General features: G+C 37.3%; 1 protein-coding gene and 1 long non-coding RNA gene across 3 annotated transcripts in view; one reads left to right on the forward strand and one right to left on the reverse strand.

Annotated features, from left to right (window-relative positions):
* Positions 1–43: 43 nt before the first annotated feature.
* Positions 44–21,818, forward strand: mthfd1b (methylenetetrahydrofolate dehydrogenase (NADP+ dependent) 1b). 2 transcript variants are annotated; one of them, XM_083550438.1, is made up of 27 exons: positions 44–242; positions 2,378–2,462; positions 4,021–4,080; positions 4,215–4,268; positions 5,570–5,706; positions 6,268–6,368; positions 7,096–7,232; positions 7,400–7,511; positions 8,447–8,574; positions 8,668–8,765; positions 9,423–9,596; positions 9,803–9,939; positions 10,028–10,074; positions 10,461–10,568; positions 11,501–11,575; positions 11,739–11,841; positions 11,932–12,008; positions 12,129–12,269; positions 14,390–14,458; positions 14,630–14,741; positions 14,951–15,090; positions 16,094–16,135; positions 16,660–16,760; positions 17,445–17,622; positions 17,736–17,843; positions 19,517–19,669; positions 20,693–21,818. In XM_083550438.1, exons 1-27 carry the CDS (start codon positions 205–207, stop codon positions 20,780–20,782), a joined length of 2,805 nt encoding a protein of 934 aa, XP_083406564.1. In that variant the 5' UTR covers positions 44–204; the 3' UTR covers positions 20,783–21,818. The 2 variants fall into 2 exon arrangements, with proteins under 2 accessions (XP_083406564.1, XP_083406565.1); XM_083550439.1 differs by lacking the exons at positions 44–242; positions 2,378–2,462; positions 4,021–4,080; ... (12 more) ...; positions 11,739–11,841; positions 11,932–12,008 and having other exon boundaries at positions 12,129–13,114; positions 13,782–14,458.
* Positions 21,404–23,270, reverse strand: part of LOC310731156 — a 282,526-nt gene continuing 280,659 nt past the window's right edge. Inside the window, exon 2 of the long non-coding RNA XR_014535084.1 lies at positions 21,404–22,350. This is a non-coding gene — a long non-coding RNA (uncharacterized lncRNA). The remainder of the gene's footprint in view (positions 22,351–23,270) is intronic.

Here is a 23,270-nt window from a genome sequence, read left to right on the forward strand (position 1 = left end):
AAGCCAGCCTGATTGGTTCAATTAGTTACGCCTACACCAGTTACGTCAGAACTCACGGCCATTCACGAAGGCTGTTTGCGCACAGGTCGATCAGCGGAAATTCCGTGTGCACGTTTTCAGCGCGTGGGTTTGCGTTCAGCTCGGTGAACTTCAGGAAAAGTTTCAGGGCATTCAACTTCATCTTTTGCAGAAGAGAAATCCACCATGTCGGCCCAAATTATCAGCGGAAAAGAGGTCTCAGCGTGAGTTTTTCATGCATTTTCTTTACGTTACGCGCATGAAACCTGCAGCGGTAAATAGGGAGCGTTTTTGACGTGCACGTGATTTATTTTCGAGGGATCACGTTTTTTCAGGTAGACGTGGTGCCGATGGACCTTTCGAAGACGTGCACTTACGTGGGGGGAGTTAGGAATGAGGAAGTGCTTTGTTTTTAATGAAGCACGTGCAACTCTGATGTAGTCTTGTTTTACATCAAGTTTTCTATGCGCTATGATTTTTTTAGTGAAATGCTGCAGGTGTGCATAAGATTTCAAATGAAGTGAATGAAGGCTTTATTTAAATTGTGCATTGTAACTGTAGTAAAATCTGCAATGCAGTCGATTCCTGTATGATAGTGGTTTTATTGATGTATATCATATAATTTCAATCAATCTGAGATGATGCATCGATAAGAAATAAGAGATAAGATTGTGGAGCTTGTTTTCAGCATTCAGATTTATCACAAGGCTGAAATCTTTCTGGGACAAAACTTCATGATTGATTTAGAAATTACAATGGCTACCACTGACCTATCTTTTAACCATGAACCCTGTCTCAAAGCAGCTTTACACAGATACATTTTCTACAGTTTCTACCACTAATGCTCTCACCTTCTTTACTTTTTTTTTTTTTTAAATCATTGACTATCTGATGACCATAATGAGCTCAGTCCTGGAATTTAGAGGCATGATGTAATCATTTGGCCTGCACACTGACCTTTGTGCATGTCTATTTTTTTTGTCACTGAGAGATAAAGACAGAACCAGTGTTCTATTTGTTGTCATATAATACAAGGCTATGTTAGAAATAGAATTAAAATAAGAAAAATGTCCAATAATCTAGTGTGTGTGTGTGTGTGTGTGTGTGTGTGTGTGTGTGTGTGTTACAGGATTGATTTTTGAATCCTAATGCGTTCCTGCCTGCAAAGAAATTTCCGACTTCTGTTTTATTCTCTTTTCTTCTGTTTCCTGTTATATAATAAAATCCGAGTAATTTTATCCACACTGCGTCTGGTTAGGATAAACTATTTCCTGAAAATGAATTACTGGTCATTTATCGTAAATACATCACGAGCACCGGACTTTGTCTGATTCAGTCATATGTTTATCAAAACGTCTGTTCTTCGTTGCACAATTTCTAGACACCTGGTTTCACGTATGCAATGATAAAGTTAGTAGTTTTCACTTAACCAGGATTTAATGAGATAAGATCTGTTTTTGTAAGTGACTTGGTCAAGAAAGCAGCAAAAGACACAACAATTAACATATTCAGAATATCTGGGTTCTTTGGGATCCCAGTTTCTTCTGAATGCACGGCTCTACATTGAGCTCACTGAAGCTATTGTTTAGTATACGGTTTTACACCGTTTTTGATTGTCTCTTAGATGTGCCAAACCTACTCATAATTGAACTGTAACAACTATAAATCAACAGAAAATTTCTCATTTCTCTCTCTCTTTCTCTCTCTCTCTCTCTCTCTCTCTCTCTCTCTCTCTCTCTCTCTCTCTCAGATTTAAACATGCATAAGAATTCAGTTGCAGTCTTATAAAAAGGCAAGAGGTTTACTAAACAACTCAATGTAGTAGAGCATCCAGAGCTGTGCCGCAGATCTTTAACCCAGACATACACTGCTCAGGCATTATGCCCACCCACCTAATATTGTGTTGCATTTATATAGCATTAACTTCTTCAGCAATTTGAGCTGCAGAAGTTTGTCTTTTGGATCGGATCACACGGGTCAGCACTTAAAACAGTTACTCTGATTGATGTCTGTATGATGAGGGGAAGAGTAGATACAAGTATTACACAAATCTCTTTGGGTAGACATGAAGCAAGGCCTAATTCTTACATAAGCAGGTATCCATATAGCATTGTGGGTAATATAGGAATGTATTAAAGTAAAACTTGACCGAAATAAATATCGGCGGTCATTGTAGATGACATCCTAATTATGAAGAATAATTTGAACGCTGTTCAGCATGAAACGTTACTTGAAAACTGGACACAAACGACAATCATGACAGAAATGGCAGACCTCATTTATGAAAAGCTCACATTTTTCAAAACTGATTTCTAAAATTTCTTAGAATAAATTGTTGATTTTTTTCCTCCCATTACAGTCAGGTGAGAGAGAGGCTGAAAAAGGAGGTGGAAGAAATGAAGGCTCTAGACCCAAACTTTAGACCAGGCCTGGTGGTGTTACAGGTGAGTGAGAATAAGTTTGTGTTCTATTGAACTTAAGACACCTGCATGTCATAGCAATATGATATTTTATATTATATATTATATGATCTTTATATGATATTGGTGTCCTCATTTAAACATTGTGTTGAACTTTTAGTATTTTAGTTGATTGCTTCAAGTCAACAATAATTTTTTTGTACATATAGATTCATTTACAAATTGCTCATATTTCACAAATGAATTTTTTTATTTTTATTAATACAAACTAGATTCCCAAAAAGTTGGGACACTGTACAAATTGTGAATAAAAAAAAGGAATGCAATAATTTACAAATGTCTCTCAAAAGTCAAGATGCCAGTCGCCGTTGATGGCTAAAACTCTATAGGTCAAAAAAGAAGCCATATCTAAACATGATCCAGAAGCGCAGGTGTTTTCTCTGGGCCAAGGCTTATTTAAAATGGACTGTGGCAAAGTGGAAAACTGTTCTGTGGTCAGACGAATCAAAATTTGAAGTTCTTTTTGGAAAACTGGGACGCCATGTCATCCGGACTAAAGAGGATAAGGACAACCCAAGTTGTTATCAGCGCTCAGTTCAGAAGCCTGCGTCTCTGATGGTATGGGGTTGCGTGAGTGCGTGTGGCATGGGCAGCTTGCACATCTGGAAAGGCACCATCGATGCTGAAAGGTATATCCAAGTTCTAGAGCAACATATGCTCCCATTCAGACGTCGTTTCTTTCAGGGAAGACATTGCATTTTCCAACATGACAATGCCAGACCACATACTGCATCAATTACAACATCATGGCTGCGTAGAAGAAGGATCCGGGTACTGAAATGGCCAGCCTGCAGTCCAGATCTTTCACCTATAGAAAAGATTTGGCGCATCATAAAGAGGAAGATGCGACAAAGAAGACCCAAGACAGTTGAGCAACTAGAAGCCTGTATTAGACAAAAATGGGACAACATTCCTATTCCTAAACTTAAGGAAATCCCTAGACGTTTGCAGAAGAGGGGATGCCACACAGTGGTAAACATGGCCTTGTCCCAACTTTTTTGAGACGTGTTTGCTATGAAATTTAAAATCAACTTATTTTTCCCTTAAAATGATACATTTTCTCAGTTTAAACATTTGAAATGTCATCTATGTAGTATTTTGAATTAAATATTGAAATATGAAACTTCCACATTATTTCATTCCGTTTTTATTCCCAATTTGTACAGTGTCCCAACTTTTTGGAATTGGGTTTGTAGTAGTTTTAATGGTTATATTTGTAAAAAAAAAAAAGAGCTAATATAATGGAAATGTTGATATCTACCACCATCCATCATCACTGCATTACAACTTTAATTAATTATGTCTTCTCTTGTATCAGCAGTATAGTCTTGTTTTGTTGAATTCCTAATAAATTACTTTTGTGCTGAATCAAGTGGTCTATTGGTTGGTTTGTCTTTCCATCTGTAGGGGAATATTCTATGATGTGGCACAAGGTGCTCTATGTGGTGTGCTTGAGATTGCCTGTGCATTTGTAAAGCAGCTCTTCACAAACACAGATCGTTACATTATATCTATCTTGCAGGTCGGAAATAGAGACGACTCCAACCTGTACATCAGCATGAAGCTGAAAGCAGCCGCTGAGGTGAAGAACAAACTACATACATTTTTCCTGCTGACTATTATATAGTTTAACAGGCTGTTTAGGATATTAGTCTCGTCCTTTACCAATAAAAAAAAAAAATTTCCGGTTTGTTTTTTGTTTGAATGTACTTTTAGATTGGAATCAATGCTAAACACCTGAGGCTTCCACAGACTGCTACTGAAGAAGAGGTGAGAGAAACATATATTGTGTCCGTTCTTGGTTATTATGCGTAAAACAGAATCGGAAAACAAAAGAGGTGCAACTTAAAAACTCCTTCTTATTAGTAGCTGGGAATATTTTAAATATTATTTGCACCTAATTAGGGCTGCAACTGATGATTATTTTGACAATCGATTAATCAAACGATTATTATTGTTTTTATTTATTTATTTATTTATTTATTCCAGGTTTATCGAGTAATCAGATAAAAACTAATCATTTAAATAAGCTGTTTTCCTTATTATAACTCTATAGGACCCTCATTTAGGGTATTTATGTATAAAAGTTTAACTCCAAAAGCCAGATATTGAGTTTAACTATTTTAAATTGTGACATTTTAAAGCTTATATTGGCTGCTTGTTGAGGAGCACATTTCTCCTTCAAACAAATTCACTCATGCTGGATTGTTTCTTTCTGTAAAAGAAGAAGAAAAAGCATTTAAGTATGCATGGTGTAAATTGTGTAAATCAACATTTGTATTGTTTGTAATGATGATTGCAGGTGGCATGCTTTAAAAACAGAAGGTATTTTGTTTAGTTGTGAAGATATAAGCATCTGCAATATCATTGATTTAATTGTGTATAATAATTAAATTGTATATGCAAATATTAAATATACAAACATTGAAAACTAGCATTTGAGCGTAGTAAAGCTGCAGTTAATCACGTTTGAAAACGGGGACATTCCTGTTGTAGACAAACGCTATAAAAAGAGAACGGAACGATACGATTATCGTAATCATTTACTGCTGCTCTTATTTGCCGTTTTATATTTAGTGTTTGTTTGCGCTGTTTTAATTGAATCCATCACCACGGCACGAGCGAGCTGATTGCGCAACCTGATGCTCGCGAGTCACGACAGAACAGATCCAGTGACTGACTCGAAGTTACAATTTACACAATAACACTTCATTAAACTGCACCATTTTCACACGATGAGGATTATACAGTTTTTGCTTACGGTTCTAATGTTTCGTCTTCGTGCGTGACACCAGTGTGTTTTCTTTTCTTACTGCCGGTTGACCCTGAACTCTCCGCCATTTCCAAGTGACCGTGTAATCTGGCCGTCATGCTAAAGCGTAACTTGACCAGCCCGAATAATCTATAACAGCATTCGTTGACGACGAATTTCATTATCGAATTTATCGATTAGTTGTTGCAACCCCCTTCACATAATTAGTATTTTTATTTATTAAAACCCAGTTATTTTGAATTAATGCATATCAAAGTATTGTTAAATTTTCTCTTAAAACAATTCCACGTGTGCCTAGGTCCTGAAGAGCATCACGGAGGTCAATGAGAATTGCAGTGTGCATGGGCTCATAGTGCAGCTGCCTTTGGACTCTGTTCATCCCATTAACACTGAGAAGGTCACCAACGCTGTGGCTCCAGAGAAGGATGTAGATGGGTAAATGAAGAGACTTACCTTTAGCTTTGCTGTCTACCGCATAACAGGATTAAAACATTCTTTCAAAAACCATATAGACAAATGTTTGTGGATATCTGAAGATTTATATAGGCTGTTTTGAACATCCCATTCCACATTTAGTTCCTAGTTCGCTGTAATAACCTCCACTCCTCTTGGATGATGCTCCACTAGATTTTGGAGATTTAGGAGACAGTCAGGTTGTCAGATGAGGTGGTCTGTGGTGTAGTTAGTGTTCCATTTAATCTGAAAGATGTTTAATAGGGTTGAGGTTAGAGCACTATATCAGGCTTCTCAATATCTTCCACTCTAAAGCATATCTTCATTGAGCTGGCTTTGTACACAGGGACATTGTCATGCTGGAACAGGTTTGGGTCTCTTGGTTCAAGTGAATAGAAAATTTTATGCTAACTTTAGTTTACCTTCAACTTTGTGGAAACGGCTTAGGGAGGGTGGAACAGGCAGGTGTCCCAATATGTTTGTCCAGAGAGTGTAGAGATCTGTTTTTATTTTAATGACATTTTTGAAAAAAAATTTTTATAGTTTGACCAGCATTAATGCAGGAAAACTGGCTCGAGGTGACCTTGGGGACTGTTTCATTCCCTGCACTCCCAATGGCTGTATGGAGCTTATTAAACAGACAGGTAGGTGTGTGGGCTTCTGCTTTAATAACTGATAAAACAAGCTTTATTAAACACTCTTTTGTATTGTGTATACATTTTTTCATAGGCCATGCCAAGAATGGAAAAATATATATATTTTTTTGTATTTTTTTTTTTTTTTTTTAAATAACAATGATTTTCTTTATAGACACACGCGTACGTTAAAATATTTTATTCACCCTTTCTATTAATGACAATGCTCATGACAGCTAAATAGTAAACGAACGTCTGCTTAGTGCGAAATCTAATAATGCAGCTCATCCACTGCAGCGCATCCCTATCAGAGACCCCTATCTCTAGCCTCCTTCTGTGGGATTCTATTTCATTTTTCCTAATTGAAAAGCAAATTTTATTCGTTTGTTTTTTTTGGGGGGTTTTTTTGAAGCCATGAAAATAATGGATTTGACAAAATTTACCCTTAAATATTTGTGTTCAATTGAAATACGAATGCAATTCAATCAATTTATTAGTAAAGTCATAAACAAATAAAAAGTACTTTTTTCCTCTCCCAAACTAAATCTGTCTTCATTTCTGTCACATTTATTGGGCAAATGCTCATGTGAATGTTCACAATAAACTTGAATCCGGTTTGATAAACAAGGCTAGACGTCACTGCCATATTGTTTAAAGAAATTCTTTGTCTTGTTTGCAGTGGTTTAATTGGAAAGTGTAGTTTGATATAGTTAGTTAATGCAAAGCTTTTCCACAGGCGTATCTGTAGCAGGAAAAAGGGCTGTTGTGATTGGCCGCAGTAAGATTGTGGGAGCCCCAATGCATGACCTCCTGCTCTGGAATCATGCCACTGTTACAACCTGCCACTCAAAAACTGCTGACCTGGCAGCTGAGGTAAACTTCCAAACATGACACGTGTACAAAACTGCACTACGATATGATGTCTCTCTCTGGCAGTGTAGTAACGTGTCGATAATATGTTCTATCCCACAAGCGTAATTAGCATTGTTCTAAATGCAGAGATGATGGATTACTAAAATATGCACCATTTTTCCCCACAGGTGGGAAAGGCTGACATCTTGGTGACTGGCATTGGGAAACCAGAGATGGTGAAGGGCGAGTGGGTAAAGAAGGGTGCTGTAGTCATTGACTGCGGTATTAACCATGTTCCAGGTGTGTGGAGGGAGAAATACACTACATTTCCAAAAGTATTGGGTCAAATGACCTTTCCTGCTATATGTGGTTCTTCTCCAAACTGTTACCACAAAGCTGGAGGCATTCAGTCATACAGGACATCTTTAGATATAATAAAATATAATAAGTTATCATTCACTTCAACTTGGAAACACCTGTTCCAGCATGGCAATGCCCCTGTGCACAAAGTGAGCTCATTGAAGATCTGGTTTACATGCTTTGGAGAGGATCTTGAGTGGTCTGCTATAGAGTTCTGATCTCATCCCTATTAAACACCTTTGGGATGAATTGGAACGCTGACTGCACCCCAGGCCTCCTCACCTCACCTACATCAGTACCTGCCTTTCGTAACACCCTTGTAGCTGATGAGCACAAATTTCCTTAAGCACACTCCAAAATCTAGTGGAACATCTTCCCAGAAGAGTGGAGGGAACTATAAGAGCAAATTGGGACTAAATGTGGAATGCAGTGCTCAAAAATCACATACCGTACTTACGACCAGGTGACCCAATACCTTTGTTTGTGGTTATGAGGTCCTTTATTGCATCTTAACCATCTGGTACCGGGAGGGCCATTTCCTGCTTTCTTTGAATACATGCAAATTTGGCTTCTCGGGTGGCACAATTTTTAGGAGTCCCTGATGTTTCTCAATAGGAGGAATATCAGTTCTTATCATTGTCAATCATGTCATAAATGTGTAATCTTCAGTATGAGGAAGTGGGAAAAATAGTATTTATTGTTGCATTGCTTTATCAGCAACCGTTCTGACAATATTGTGGCTGACCTCATGTGACTCAGTCAGCACATGGTCACAAGGCTAGGAAAGAGACTAGAGCAATTACGGTTTTATTTACTTTGACAAAAATTGTTGAAAATGTAATCTCTAAAGATGTTTTTTTTAAATCTTCTAACAGACAGCACCAGGCCGAGCGGAAAGCGGGTCGTCGGTGACGTCCACTTTGCCACTGCTAAGGAGCAAGCAGCCTTCATCACGCCTGTCCCAGGTGGAGTCGGACCCATGACTGTTGCCATGCTCATGCAGGTATTTGTGATGCATTCTGTTTGCGTATTCTATAGCAAAAAGAATGTTATCTTTTTCTGAGCTGTATTTATTATTATTTTTCTCCTTCATTAGAATACTGTGCTAAGTGCCAAGCGCTTCCTTCAAGCACATGAACCAGGCAAATGGAACATCACTTACACAAAGCTCAACTTGCAGAGGCCCGTTCCCAGGTCAGATTATTTCCTTTTTTTCTTTCTTTCTTTTTTTTTAAATGTATGTTTCATGTCGAATTTTGAAATCTAATTGGTTGAAAGGTATTGATTTACTTTAACAGCATGCTTCAGATAGCAGCATTAGTTTGTTTTCTGAACGCAGAATCATATTAACGCAAATGTTTTTTTTTTTTTTCTGGGCACAACATTAAATCTTCTAGTGAAAAAAAAAATGGCTGATCATTGATAACGTGATTCTTTGACCATTCATTTAATATTTATGGAAGGAGTCTGATGCGTGTGCATTTTATGAAGGTTGGCATGTTTTCTGCTCCCTAGCGGTTAAAGGTTCAAGGGTGAGATGAATATCAATACCTCAAGCGACAGTTCAAATGAATGAGTCATATAACAGTTTACAGGTTGAGGTAAACATCATGATGCATGCAATATGCATGGGTACAGAGGGAATAATAGGGGGAAAAAAACTTTATGAATCTGTGTAGTGCCTCTCGGCCACTTATTTTATAGCATCAGTTGCTAATGGCAAAAAACATACAAGCTTAAACAAGTTATAAATGTATTCCTGTGTGGTCTAGATAACCATTTACACCAACTGTAACTATCTGGCATCTCAACACTGAGAGTTTTGCTTTATTTTGCCGCTCTCTGTTACAGTGATATTGTTATCTCTCGCTCGGGTACACCAAAGCCCATTGACCGTCTGGCCAGAGAGATCGGGCTTCTCTCGGATGAAGTCGAGCTCTATGGCAAGACCAAAGCCAAAGTTCAACTGGAAATTATTGATCGATTGAAGTCCCAGGTTGATGGCAAATACGTGGTTGTTACCGGGTAAGAAATCTTTTACAGTTCACCTAACATTTGTCTTTATTGATCAATGTCCAAAAGGAACATTTTGACACGTTTTTGTGTCCAAAATGATCCGGGTATTTGTTTAAATGAAAAGATTTCGGACTGTAGCTCTATTCCAGTGCTGTGCATAAGAGGTCAAAATGTGGACTTATATGGAGTATGTTTCGGGCCTTTTGTTTTTGAAGTATCACTCCTACACCACTCGGTGAGGGAAAAAGCACCACGACAATAGGGTTAGTGCAGGCTCTCGGTGCCCACCTCAAGTGCAACGTATTCGCCTGCGTGCGCCAGCCATCTCAAGGCCCCACGTTCGGCATCAAAGGTAAGTCACGTGATCGACTCGCATGATTTGGTGAGCATGTCTCTGACCACATTCACTGACCATGAATGTAAACATGTTTTCTTACTAGGTGGTGCAGCTGGAGGGGGCTATTCTCAGGTTATTCCTATGGAAGAGGTAATCTGGCAGCTATCTGGCTAATTGAAAAGTTGTTTCCGAAAACGTGAAATGAAAAGCTGTTCTTAACTGTTTCTTAAATAAAAAAACAAATCCTGAAGGTTAATTTTTTCTTATACCACAAACATTCTGTGTCAATTGAAATGTTTAAAATACACAAATGATACTCTTTATTATTAGCCTCGGGTTATGTGACTAATCAGCCATAGTTGTTCCAGAAATAGTAACGTGGTGGTAGTAAATTAATACTAAACCGTCCATTCGAATTATGTGTCTATATCATCATTACGGATTAAAAAAATTAAATAAAACCCTGACCAATTAGACTTGAGAATTCTGAATGCATACAGATTAATTTACTGTATTTTGTTTGTATTTGGTTGTAGTTTAATCTTCATCTCACTGGTGATATCCATGCCATTACTGCTGCAAATAACCTGGTGGCTGCTGCCATCGATGCTCGCATGTTTCATGAAGCCACTCAGTCTGATAAGGTAAAGAATTCATCAGGCACTTTTTAAAAGCATTAGTGTTGTGTAAAGCTGGGCAATATGACCATCTTAATATCCTGATAAACTATGTCAACCTACAGTTTACTCTGATGTTGTTTAAGACTAAGATTATTAGCATTATTGCAATTAGGTTTGATTTTTCTTTTGTCATTTTAATACGCTTTACACTGGTAAGTATTTTACACGTGTTTTTATTAAATTACAGTTTACTAGCGAACTTTTTATATCTAGTTTGTATTTATTGCCTTTAATATCCACATGCCATGTACAGTAGTCCCCCCTCTTTACCGCGGTTCCATTCTCACGCCCCCGGTTAATCGCGGAATTGCATTTGCCACATAACTAATCAGTTTGTCAGATTCCCCCGGTCTCTCACGGGCAGCACGATAGACCAACATTTTTTTTTAGCAATAAAAATATAATTTATTAATTATAAAATGAAGTAAAATGTTAATACAGCACAGAAAGTAAAGAATTCAGTGACGTGTATCTTTAACGCAGCCTCTTTTTTTTGACGTCATACGACACTTCAACCAATAAACAAGCAGAGAAACTACACATAGGCTACGCTACTGCAGAACTGTACACTGTACAGTACATGTACTCACTAAATGTGATACACTGTATTTCTACGAATTTGCACAAAATTCATCTCACTATATTCTTGCAAATGTATTCTGTGTGTGTTTAAAGTGGGAGGATGATTTATGGCTTAAACTAAAAAAAAAAAGCATTTATGTGGTGGCATCTGTTTAACGGGGAATTACTGTATAAAGATAAACACTCATACACACCACTGGGTTGTACAATTTCAACTGTTAATTCAATTGACATATCGTGCGTCCCTGATGTAATAATATAATTAGCGAATATATAAACTTGCAAGCTCTCTTTTGTGCTCATGATCCCTTCAGGCACTTTTTAACCGCCTGGTGCCACCAAGTGGAGGCCAGAGAACGTTTTCTCCTGTGCAGATCAACCGGCTGAAGGTATGAATATTTGTTTATCACGTTTTAAAGACTGCCTTGCATTGTTGTCATTTTTTTCCAAACTTTTGATCAGTGTAATGTTTTGAATAAAACATTAGCGTTATTTGTTCAACATTTATTATTTCGCCAGTGAATATAGTGATTGTGTGTTTTGTTACTGCAGAAACTGGGTATTGAGAAAACCGATCCGTCTGCACTGACTGAGGAGGAGATAACTCGCTTCGCCAGGCTGGACATTGACCCTGAATCGATCACCTGGCAAAGAGGTGAATTGACTGCTGTGATTCCTTTCCACTCATGCTGAAATGCACTGGTTTGCATCCTGATAAAAAGTGTTATTTCCTTACAAAATGTAGTGTTGGACACAAATGATCGATTCCTCCGTCAAATTACCATCGGCCAGAGCCCCACTGAAAAGGGCCATACCAGAACAGTAAGCATTCTGAATGCACTAATATTATAAACGCCATTGTGTATAGTATTGAAATGTAATTATTACAAGTGCCTGCTCATGAGCTGGAAATGTGTGCTTTTTTTTTTTTTTTTTTTTAAGGCTCAATTTGACATCACAGTGGCCAGTGAGATCATGGCTGTTTTGGCTCTCACCAGTAGTCTGGAGGACATGAGGCAGAGGCTGGCAAAAATGGTGGTAGCAACCAGTCGCAGTGGCGATCCCATCACCACCGAAGACCTGGTCAGTGATACAGATTTTTTTGAATGATGTTAAATCTACATTCAGCAATCTCTTGTGCTGTGGCTGGATTTTCTTTGAATGTCTTTGCTGGAGTTTGTGTGTATGTTGGAGGACATCCCGTGTGTATATTATGTCCAGAAATTCTAATCTATTATTAAAAAGCAATGCAGCGGAGGTCAGGACCTATGTTTTGACTACTTAAGTGTTCAGAGATTGGACAGTGTTGAGAAAAGTCTAACGTTAGGCAGAGATGGAGCGATTTGGTGCAGGGACTACCTATGGGAGGGAAGACTGTAGAACTCGTGTGATTCGCCTACCAATGAGAGTCCAGACACTATCGAGCATGCGAGCTGCCTTTCAGTAGAGAAGAAGGCGGTAGAATGCATGTTATGCATCTTCAATTGGGAATGTAGATAATAAAGTGCATCTGATCTGATTTTAAATGGAAGTGAAGATATTAGCGTGCACATGAGTCGAATTCCAATGTGAGGCAAGACAGAAGAGTGCATGTGATTGGACTACCAAGACAGAGGAGTGAAATTGATTCACATGCCAATAGAAGATGGTAGAGTTCACGTGATCCGACTAGCTATGGGTTTCAAGACAGTAGAGAACATAAGATCTGATACCTGATTTGTCAAATGCTAGTTACCTTACCCAATTCTAAAAGTCTAAGTGAATACTGTTGCCTTTATAGTACAGTGTCTGGTGAATTACAGATGTTAAACTGCTGCATGTGTGAGCATAGCTTCAAATAGTTTAAGGTGTGCATGTATTTGTTGCACTCAGTTGCTTCGAAGTTAAACAGAGTGGACAAATCAGTTTTACCCTGTGGACAAGTTACCGTAGTTTCCGGACTATTAAGCGCACCCAAATATAAGGCGCACCCACTGAATTTGTCAAAGATTTTTATTTTGACCATAAGTCTACACTGAAACTAATGAACTTTAAACAGGCTTTAATGAAACACTGTTTTTCATTAAAGCCTGTGTAAAGTTCATTAGTTTCACTGTTACACGGCTTGTATCTAAACAGTAGCCTACCAAGAAAGTCATTGTTCACTGTCTTCCTCCTTCCTTTCACAACTATTTCTCTCAGGAGTTTATCTTTTGGCATCGTCGTGCGTTTAAAAATCACCATCGGTGAATCTTTTCTCCCGATGCCGTGCAGCTCAGAACACAGGTGAAGTGCGTTTTTTCATGCCCGGTTGTTTTCAGCGTGACGAATCTGTCGCATTTTCTGTAGACAGTCCGAGTGAGCGGCAGGTCAAACGTCAGAGGAACATCATCCATATTTATGATGTGGTACGGCCCGATTCAGTGGGAGCGCAACTGATTTAATATAAAGCGTTTCATTGGTCTAATGTTATAGGGCACAGTTTTTTGGCTTGAAGCTTGTGAAACCGGGAAAAACCCAGGAAAAATCCATAAATTAGCCGCTTCATTTTTTAAGCCGCGGGGTTCAAAGCGTGGGGGAAAAAGTAGCGGCTTATAGTCCGGAAAATACGGTAAGCTGTGGAACAACTAGCAAAATAAATTTTCTAAAAAAAAAAATAATAATTTTTTTGTATAAACACAACATGCTCCATTTGGTTCACATGTTAATCAGTGGTGCAAATAATTTTTTCTTTTTTACGCTCTTGGTTTCTTGTGGATTCTTTGTTTTATACTGACTATGCAAAAAAAATCTGCTCTATCCCTATAAATAACAGGATTCCAGCATAATGCAATTGTCAAATGAAGCTTCTGAATGAATATAAATTGATGTGGAATTGGTGACTTGAATTAACAGCAGCTCTCGGTCACCTCACATTTAAACACTACTCAGACTGTAGACATCAGCCATTAACACATTCATATACGATGAAAGAGCACAATAGCTCACTGTGAAGTTAACCAAGGACTTTCTGTCTTTTTGTTGAAAGCACAAATTTGACCTTTTCACCACAGATGTTACTAGGAGAATATAGTATGCACACAAAGAGGTTGTAATAGGTTTAAGTTGGCTAGTTGGTGCTTTATAGCTGAGTGAACCTGAACAAACTGCAAATAAATTTCCAATCGCTATAAAATCAATTTATGATTAGTCCAGCCTTCAGTCTTCTCTCAATCTGTTTTCAGGGAGTGTGTGGTGCATTGACTGTGCTAATGAGAGATGCCATCAAGCCCAACCTTATGCAGACCCTAGAGGTATGATATATTTATATAATTGCATTTCTGAGTCGTTATAAAAAATATTAGTGTTTGAAACTTCCTTTTTTTTAATTCTAAATGCAAAGTAGAGATCTGAGAATACACATTCAGTACATTCGGGTGCTTTTCTTTGTCATAAAAGAAGCTTTTTGTCTTTCTATCTGTCAGGGTAACCCTGTGTTTGTTCATGCGGGTCCTTTCGCCAACATCGCTCATGGGAACTCCTCCATCCTGGCTGATAAAATTGCTCTGAAGCTTGTTGGGCCTGAAGGGTTTGTTGGTATGACAAATCAAGCTTTTGAAAAAGCTCTTGCAAAGATGATTAAAAGTTTGAATGGTAGTGTTGTTCTAGAAACATTACAGCAAATTTAGCGTTAGCAGTGTTCAGACTTTATACAGTCTCCCTGGTGGGAGACAAAAAATATACATCACTGCACCACTCGTGCTTATTTTTGATCTGCTTTTGTGCTTGGTGTTTCTTTCTGGCAGTAACCGAGGCAGGCTTCGGTGCTGACATCGGCATGGAGAAGTTTTTCAACATTAAGTGTCGTTACTCTGGGCTACGGCCTCACGTGGTGGTGCTGGTGGCCACTGTAAGAGCGCTGAAGATGCACGGGGGTGGACCTAAGGTGAGTCGGAGCACTAATTAATAGCTAATAAAAAATACAATTCTCTGAATTTTTAGGAAAGGACCAGATTTGCTGATTTTTTATTTTTATTTTTTTTTTAAATACTGTAAATGATCTATACTCAATGCCCATTTTATTAGGAGCACCTGGGTTTATGAAGTTTTCCAATCTGTAAATCATCTGACAAATTAAACCATGTTGATGGAGGCCAAGAGTTTAAGTAAATGTTCCCATCAAACATCTGAATAGGGAGAAAGTTTGATCTCTTTGACTTTGATTGCGGCATGGTTGTTGGTGCCAGTGCTGGTTTGAGTATTTCAGGAACTTCTGCTTTCCTGCACTTTTTAAAACACAACAGTCTTTAAATTGTGCACAAAATGGTGCCAAAAAAACAAACGAACAACTAAATTGTGGGACAGTTTTGTGCAGGATTAGCAGGATTGAAATGGCATTTTTGATCTGTGAGGAAGAATATTTAAACTCCTTAAATTATTATGTAAAACAGTAGTGAGCGGAAAAGCATCTCAGCAGATACTAGACAGTTGACGATTAGGAGGTAAGGAAATCAGCTGTCCAGTAGTTTGTACTCGAGCGTTAACAGGACACACGTACAGATAATGCTATTGTGTTATATCTCTGATGTACTTAATTGCAAACATACTTAAACAAAGGACAAGGAAGCAGAGTAATATCCTAAATCTGCGTTCAGCTCTTGACCCTCCCTTCTCCTTTTTTTTTTTTTTTTTTTGACCTTTCTTGGGCTTAATCTGACCTTGGAACAACAAACTGGTTGAAACCTGAAAATGATTCAATATTTAGGGTCTGTGTCAATAGTAAGTGACATGCTGAACATGTTGGTGATAAATATGTTGAATTATAAAAAAAAGTGACTGAAATTGTCTTTGTTTAAATGCACTTTTGCCCATATTTAAACATGTGACAGTAATACTGCAATGTTATAGTAATTGAAGTATTTAAAATGTATTTATTTTTTTTCCTCCAGGTCACAGCTGGCATGCCTCTTCCTAAGGAATACATTGAAGAGGTGATTAGTTTTTCTGTCTAGGACAAATCTGCTTGTGCATATATAATATTAGCAGCATGTCCTTTATATTGGTATTCTGTATAAACAAAAATTGATGTCATGGTCTGTCTGAATACTTACTTTTGATTGGCTGAAAGGTGGTCAAACTGACTCATTCAAGCTAGTTTAATCACTGTTTAAATGTTTTGTGCTGTAATTATAGTACCATACAGTCACATACAATGTAAGACAGCTAGTATTTTCCAGTATAAGTATTCACTAATGACCATACTGAGCTAAATCAATGATTTTATATGGTGATTTTGAAAAATGGGCTGAAGCACAAGATAAATTTGGCTACCCTTTAAATGGGAAATATAATAAAAATGGCAAAAGGAAATAACACAAAGCTTTATTATCAGAATCAGGATTATTAGTAGTGATGTAGCACACCTAGCTGTGAATTATCCCTTACAAATCTGTGCAGTGTTTTACTTACATTTATAGAAATGTAACTATGACCTATTCATATGGTGGTGATCTAGAACTTGGAGCTGGTGGAGAAAGGCTGCAGCAACCTCAGGAAGCAGATCGAGAACGCCAAGCACTTTGGTGTGCCAGTTGTTGTAGCAGTCAATGCTTTCAAGTAAGTGATGTAATGGCAATAAATATAATCAATTTAATTTAGGTTTTCAATTCTGATTGGTCAGCAGGTGCTGGATTGTGCAGGTGCAGGATTGTTTTTTCTTAATTTAAAGTTGTAAAATAGAGTAATACTTTATACAAGGCCTTGTAAAGGAGACCTACTACATAAGGTACATCTAGGCTAGTAATAAATGAATTGTAACAATTATAATAAATTCACAATTATATAAATACAGCAATGACGATTTTAAGCTATTAATGCTTTCTGTGAGATGTTTATGCAACAATCTTAGAATGAGTCTCCAGTGTCTTTGTGTGCTTTGTGCAGTCGGTGGTCATGGTCTAACTTTGAAGAATATTTGATTGAAAGCTCTCAGCATTGAGACATGTGTAGTTTCTTGATAAATTGGCAGGCTGCTTTTTTTTTTTTTCTATCAACGTCAAATGAAATTAAATATGTTGCACAATATAACTGTAACTATAAATGTTATCGTTTGATGGCTAAAAGTTGTAATCATTATTTGTGTGGTATAGAAGAAGTAACACTTATGGGCTTGCTGCTAAAAGACAGGAGTTAACTCTTGTTGTTGACTATTTTCCAATAACTGTATGCCCTACTGTGTGTTATTCTTTACATTGGAACTGAGATAGTTTGTGAACGTTTTTGCTGCATGCTTGTGTTCAGGACAGACACTGATGCTGAGCTAAAGCTGATCTGCGAGTTAGCTAAACAAGCAGGAGCGTTTGACTCAGTGCCCTGCACTCACTGGGCAGATGGGGGCGCTGGAGCCACGGAGTTGGGCAAAGCCGTGCAGAAAGCTTCTGAGGCACCCAGCAACTTCAGCTTCCTTTATGACACTGAGGTAATATCATTTACAATTTTAGCACTTTGGCTGTACTGTATATACTTCATAACTTTGTTGATCTTTTGAATGCTATTATATGTATAAAATGCTTCTGGATTGCATTTCCTCAGCTGCCCATCATCGATAAGATCAGAATAATCGCACAAAAGATTTACGGCGCTGACGATGTCGAGCTCCTGCCAGAAGCCCAGCATAAAGTGGAGCTGTACACTAAACAAGTAGGACATTTATCAGGGTTGCATCTTGTGCTTGCACTTGGAGGTCAGGTCCAGAAAGTCTTCTTGAGAAAAAAAACTATATTACCTCATCACCAGGGTTAGAGGCCCTGGTTTCTGGAAAAAGTATTGTTTTAATAAGTGTAGTCACATGTACAATTCTAGTTTACCAATGTGTGTGATAAATGACACACACAAAAATAGCGAAGTGTCTTTTCAAATGATTCCACCATACAGAAATTAGTGTCTGTATGGTGGGATCATTTGAAAAGACACTTCGCTATTTTTGTGTGTGTCATTTATCAGGGTTGCATCTTGTGCAAGCACTTGGAAGTCAGGTCCAGAAAGACTTCTCGAGAAAGAAACTATATTATTATATATTTTTTGATTGATAGTATTTTAAGTGCATGACACCACAGCACTTTTGTAAGTGTCTCTGGATAATAGGCTTCTGCCGAATACTTCAAACATAAACATGATCCAAAAGATGGCATAATGTCATTTATAAACTCAGTGGGATGTAATAACAAGGTGTAAGATGGTGTGTTTTTTTTTTTTTACATTTTAACCCTTTGAAGACTTAAATATGAAATAATTGACAGAAAATTCTTATTTTCTCAATTTTATGGCAACTGTTTTGAGGACTAAACACATGATCAGGTGTCCTTAAAAGATTTGTCCATAGAGTGTCATATACTGTTTTTGACTAAAGTATTATTTGAATGTTTGTGTAGGTGTGGGAGAGTGGGTAAGGTTTGTGTGTGTGTGTGTGTGTGTGTGTGTGTGTGTGTGTGTGTGTGTGTGTGTGTGTGTGTGTGTGTGTGTGTGTGTGTGTGTGTGTGTGTGTGTGTGTGTGTGTGTGTGTGTGTGTGTTCTATCAAGATGTGATATGAGGTCACTCTCACGGCAACATAAACTATATTCCACCAGTGTAGCCAAAAACATCGAACAGCTTTGTGTTGAAACTTGTGTCTGGAAATAAAGGTCACATTGTTTTTTTGGGGGGAGTTTTTTTTCTTTTTGTTTTTTTTAAATCGAGCAAACTTGTATCTGCAAAGTCTATGTTTGGGCAGGAATGTTTAGAGTATGCATGCATGACTATGCGTTTTATTCATAGCTAACTTAATGCCAGTTGATTATCACAAGACAGTAGTGCTGTAGACAACCTCAAAGCATTTGGAACACAAGACACCCCTCGAAACACAGTGTGCTGCATTTAAAAGCTTTGTCAGATCTTTAGTCTGTATTGCTGCATTGGACTAACAAAACATGTCTGCTGTATGATATTACAAAACTTGTTTAGCTGCTATTATTTTTGCCTGCTTGCTATCCAGGCAAACACAACATGGTTTGGTCGATTGAACTTGCCCAAGCCGTAAACGCTATAAATCCTATCTCAGAAATTGCTGAAATCTGTAGACGTTTTTAATTTAATCATCTCCATTTTGTCAACGTCTCTGCAAAAGAAAAGCTATTCATGCCCATGTGACAGACAGGAGCAGAAAGGGTGAAGGCCCCTTTGGCCAAAAATGCTAAAGGAAGCATGTCATGATTCTACTCTATTTTACCCATCGTACGACTAATTGATCTAAATTTGTTTGATCACGTGTACAATAAAATGCATGTTACACATGTTATGATTCTAAACGTTTTCACCACTCCTCTTTTCTTTGTAGGGTTTTGGCAATTTGCCCATCTGCATGGCAAAGACGCATCTGTCTCTTTCTCACGATGCGGAAAAGAAGGGTGTGCCCACTGGCTTTGTCCTGCCTATTCGCGATATTCGTGCGAGCGTCGGCGCTGGCTTCCTCTACCCGCTCGTTGGCACGGTGAGCACTCCTTTGTCATTTCCACTTACTTTCCCTTCACGTGCACAATGGAGAGAAATACATTCAGGAAAACTGACTGTAATAACTTAAGCAAGAATTCCTATTTCTGTTTTTACCTGATATTAAACTCCTTATATGATTATGATAATTCCAACAAGTCTATACTTGTTCAATTACCTTTGCACCTGTCAGTCAATATAGAGTATCAACATTTTCTTAAATGTTTTATTCCTCTTACTCAATACCAGTTTGTTAACTCTAATATTTATTTATTCATGTACATGCTCAGTTTTAGTTACAGTTAATATTGTGAAACAACTTTGTTTCTAATATCACTTAGTTATTATGCATTCTAATTATATTACCTGTAATGTATACTAAAACCTTATAATATATAATGTTATAATCCCCCCCCCCAGTCTTTTCTTCCTGTATGTCTACTGAAGACATGAAGTACAGTTGAAGTACTTCCATTAAAACATTCTTTGTCCAAAGCATTCCTTTAAAACAGTAAATGACCAGTATACACATGTTAAGAGCTTTAAAAGTCCATTAATAACATATGGCATCACTTCTACTTAGGAAAGTGGCATTTGGAAGTCTGGAGAAGGAGAATCCTGAAATTCAGGGATAGTGACTGACCTCATATAGCTGCTGTTTGTTGACCGAGTTGAAATACTCTAAGATTCTGTTGCTGTAATGTTATAAAAACGACTAAAATGTCTCACCTAACCTACTTTAATCCTGCCTTAAAAATATCCAATGATGCTGACATTGCATTAAAAGAACAAAAAATAATAAAATCTATTTTTAAAGCTTCACTCTTTCAATCAGCTTAACAAAAATTGAAAAATAAACTAAAGTTGTTCGAAAATTATTACAAAAAATCCACAGTTTTGAGATTATATATAATATAATATACACATATTATATATAATATATATATATATATATATATATATATATATATATATATATATATATATATATAAAATTTGCACTTTTTGTGCTTTTCTGATACAGATGCCAACTATACCAGGCCTCCCAACACGCCCATGTTTCTACGACATAGATCTGGACCCAGTGACCGCCGAAGTCATCGGACTCTTCTAACAAATCTAATACCCTTCGTAGCTACACTTCTACACCAGATGTTTGTAAGTGTTTATTTAGGGAGAAATATGAATAGAGTTAGAATCATTTCCTGACTCCTATATGATGTTGTGTGGTCAGTTTTACAGCTATCGGAGTATTCCCCATCAGAGATGTTCTTAGAATTGAAAGCTCCCAGAGCCATCAAAACCCTAAATTATTTTTTCAATGAAGCCAGAATGTATTTTTAGGCTCTCAAATCTAGCATCCGATTGGACTGTGGAATTCGTACGTTGTGGGTGGATTTACGCCAACATAAACTCACCTTCTAATTGGGCATACTTTAAGCAATTATGTATTAGTATGTTTTGTATAACACCATGATTTTCATGATGAAGGTGTAAAACATCATGGAAAAAATTGCAAAGTAGGTCAGCAGACAACTGGCCATGTTATTGTGTGCTTATTACATATAATACAAAATGCAGCATGGGAAATTTAAAAATAATCCATTCCAATTTTTTTTCCCTTTCTTTAAACACAGAATTAAAATTAGTCACAAATAATGTTTATGCCCACCTGCTAGAAATTGCACAATGGAAATATTTTTGCATTTGTAAAAATTCTGGAAATTCTTTCCACGCATACAGCATTTCGTTAATGGTACACTACATGATTAATGAGCCACTATATTAATTAAAGCTAACATTTTTAGGAAAACACAGAATTAAGAAGTACTGAAGAGCTAAATATGGTGTATGAAAGCTAGTGTAAAGACAAATCTCCGTTTTTTTTCAAATGTCCGTTTCCTTTATATCAGTTTCAAACAAACTGTAACATGCAGTTTTGTAATAGGAAAAACTTACAAAATGTAAAAAGATTATAAACTGTGAAAAGTTTCTCTGATGTCTTAAGCTTGACTGTTTTCTTAACAGAATTTGACTGTGTAGGTGAATATTTCATGTATATCAGCGTTCGTCTTTTTTCCATCATGAAACATTTCGACCTAAAACTGGAACCCAATCTCTTTTTTGGAAATAAAGTCGTCCTTTCATAGCGTTATTGTGATTCTTACATTTTTCAGCACACTAGAGCAAGTGCTAATACCAAAGTGAGACGGATAAATGAACACAGCATTGAGCCTACAGGACAGTTGGTGTGGTACAGTGCCAACAGGACACTATTGCAACAATGAGCTACAATAATTACTATTAAGCAGCATTTTCTCAATCTTTTGCTCTTTTGTAAAGTGAAAAGTACAGCAGAGGGGCGGAGCTTTCTCTTAGAAAATCCCACTTTTCTGGAAAAGCCTTCCAATTAGTGTTTGGGACACAGTCTCTGGCTATAAGTCTAGGCTGAAAACATATTTGTTTAATCAAGCATTTTGTGAATATATTATTAGTAAAAGAACAGTTCTGGAGAGATCATGGATATAGTGTTCACTCAGGTGTGTTAAAGGTGGTCGTCTTATATCCCAGAGATCCCTTGTGTCGGTGTTACCTTTTGTCTTCATTTTAGTTTGGCTGTCCTAGCTAGTCTTGCCAGAGTCCTTACTTTTACACCCTGATCACATTGTACAGTGTTTTGAACTTATATGTAACAAGAAGTCTACCTAATAATGGCTGTCCCCTTCGTTGAGTGAAACCTGCTTTTAAGGTACCAGTGATCCTGTCTTTTTCTCATTTCTGGACTTTCTGGATTCATCCTGAAGCCCTACCTCTGAATGTAGTTCTTTTCCAGTTGGGACAATTCACGACAGAGGCTGATTCCACTGAGTTACTGAGCTGAGTTAAGCATTGAGATGGATTTGTGATTTAAGAAAACAAAACAGGTTTGGATCTCGTAGGTCAAGTAAAGAGAAAATGTAATTTTACTAATCCAAAGACTTTCTTTGTGTGCCTCAAACTTTGTGCTAGCAGTTTGAGGAAAAACCACATAAGGCTGAAAAAACAGTTCTCCCAATACTTTTGTCCATTTAGTCTAGTCGAGGAAAAAAGGAAAAAAAAAAAAGGACTCCGAATTATAGTTGAGACTGAGACACTGTTTACTCAAACCTGTTTTGATGAAGGCTTATCACACCCACTTGATCTAATTTGCAATTAAATGTAAGCCTTGAATGTCTGTTTGAATTTTTCTTTGCTATTAACCCGATAATAATAACCAGTCAAAACTGGTAAAACAGAAAGGCGGAACACACGTTCATCACTTATCCTTCATGACTTGCGACTTTGATCCGAGTCCTTATCTTAAAATACCGATCAAAACCATACCAAGCCCAAAATATTCTAAACATTGTTTTATCTCATAAAAAAAACAAGACCTATCTAGGTGTTCTTAAGCCATGAAGTGCGTAAGTGATCCATTTTGTTTACTGAGATTGAGGGTAGGGTTAAATGTATTAATTATCCTATTAAATCATTCTCCTCACAGCAAAAATGCGTCTATGAAAATATGAATGTGTGTGTCTGAGAGAGGTGTATCCAAAATGTATACAAAAAAATAATACTGG

The sequence above is a fragment of the Silurus aristotelis genome (genome assembly GCF_946808225.1).
Source record: "Silurus aristotelis genome assembly, chromosome: 9".
Taxonomy (NCBI): Eukaryota; Metazoa; Chordata; class Actinopteri; order Siluriformes; family Siluridae; genus Silurus; species Silurus aristotelis.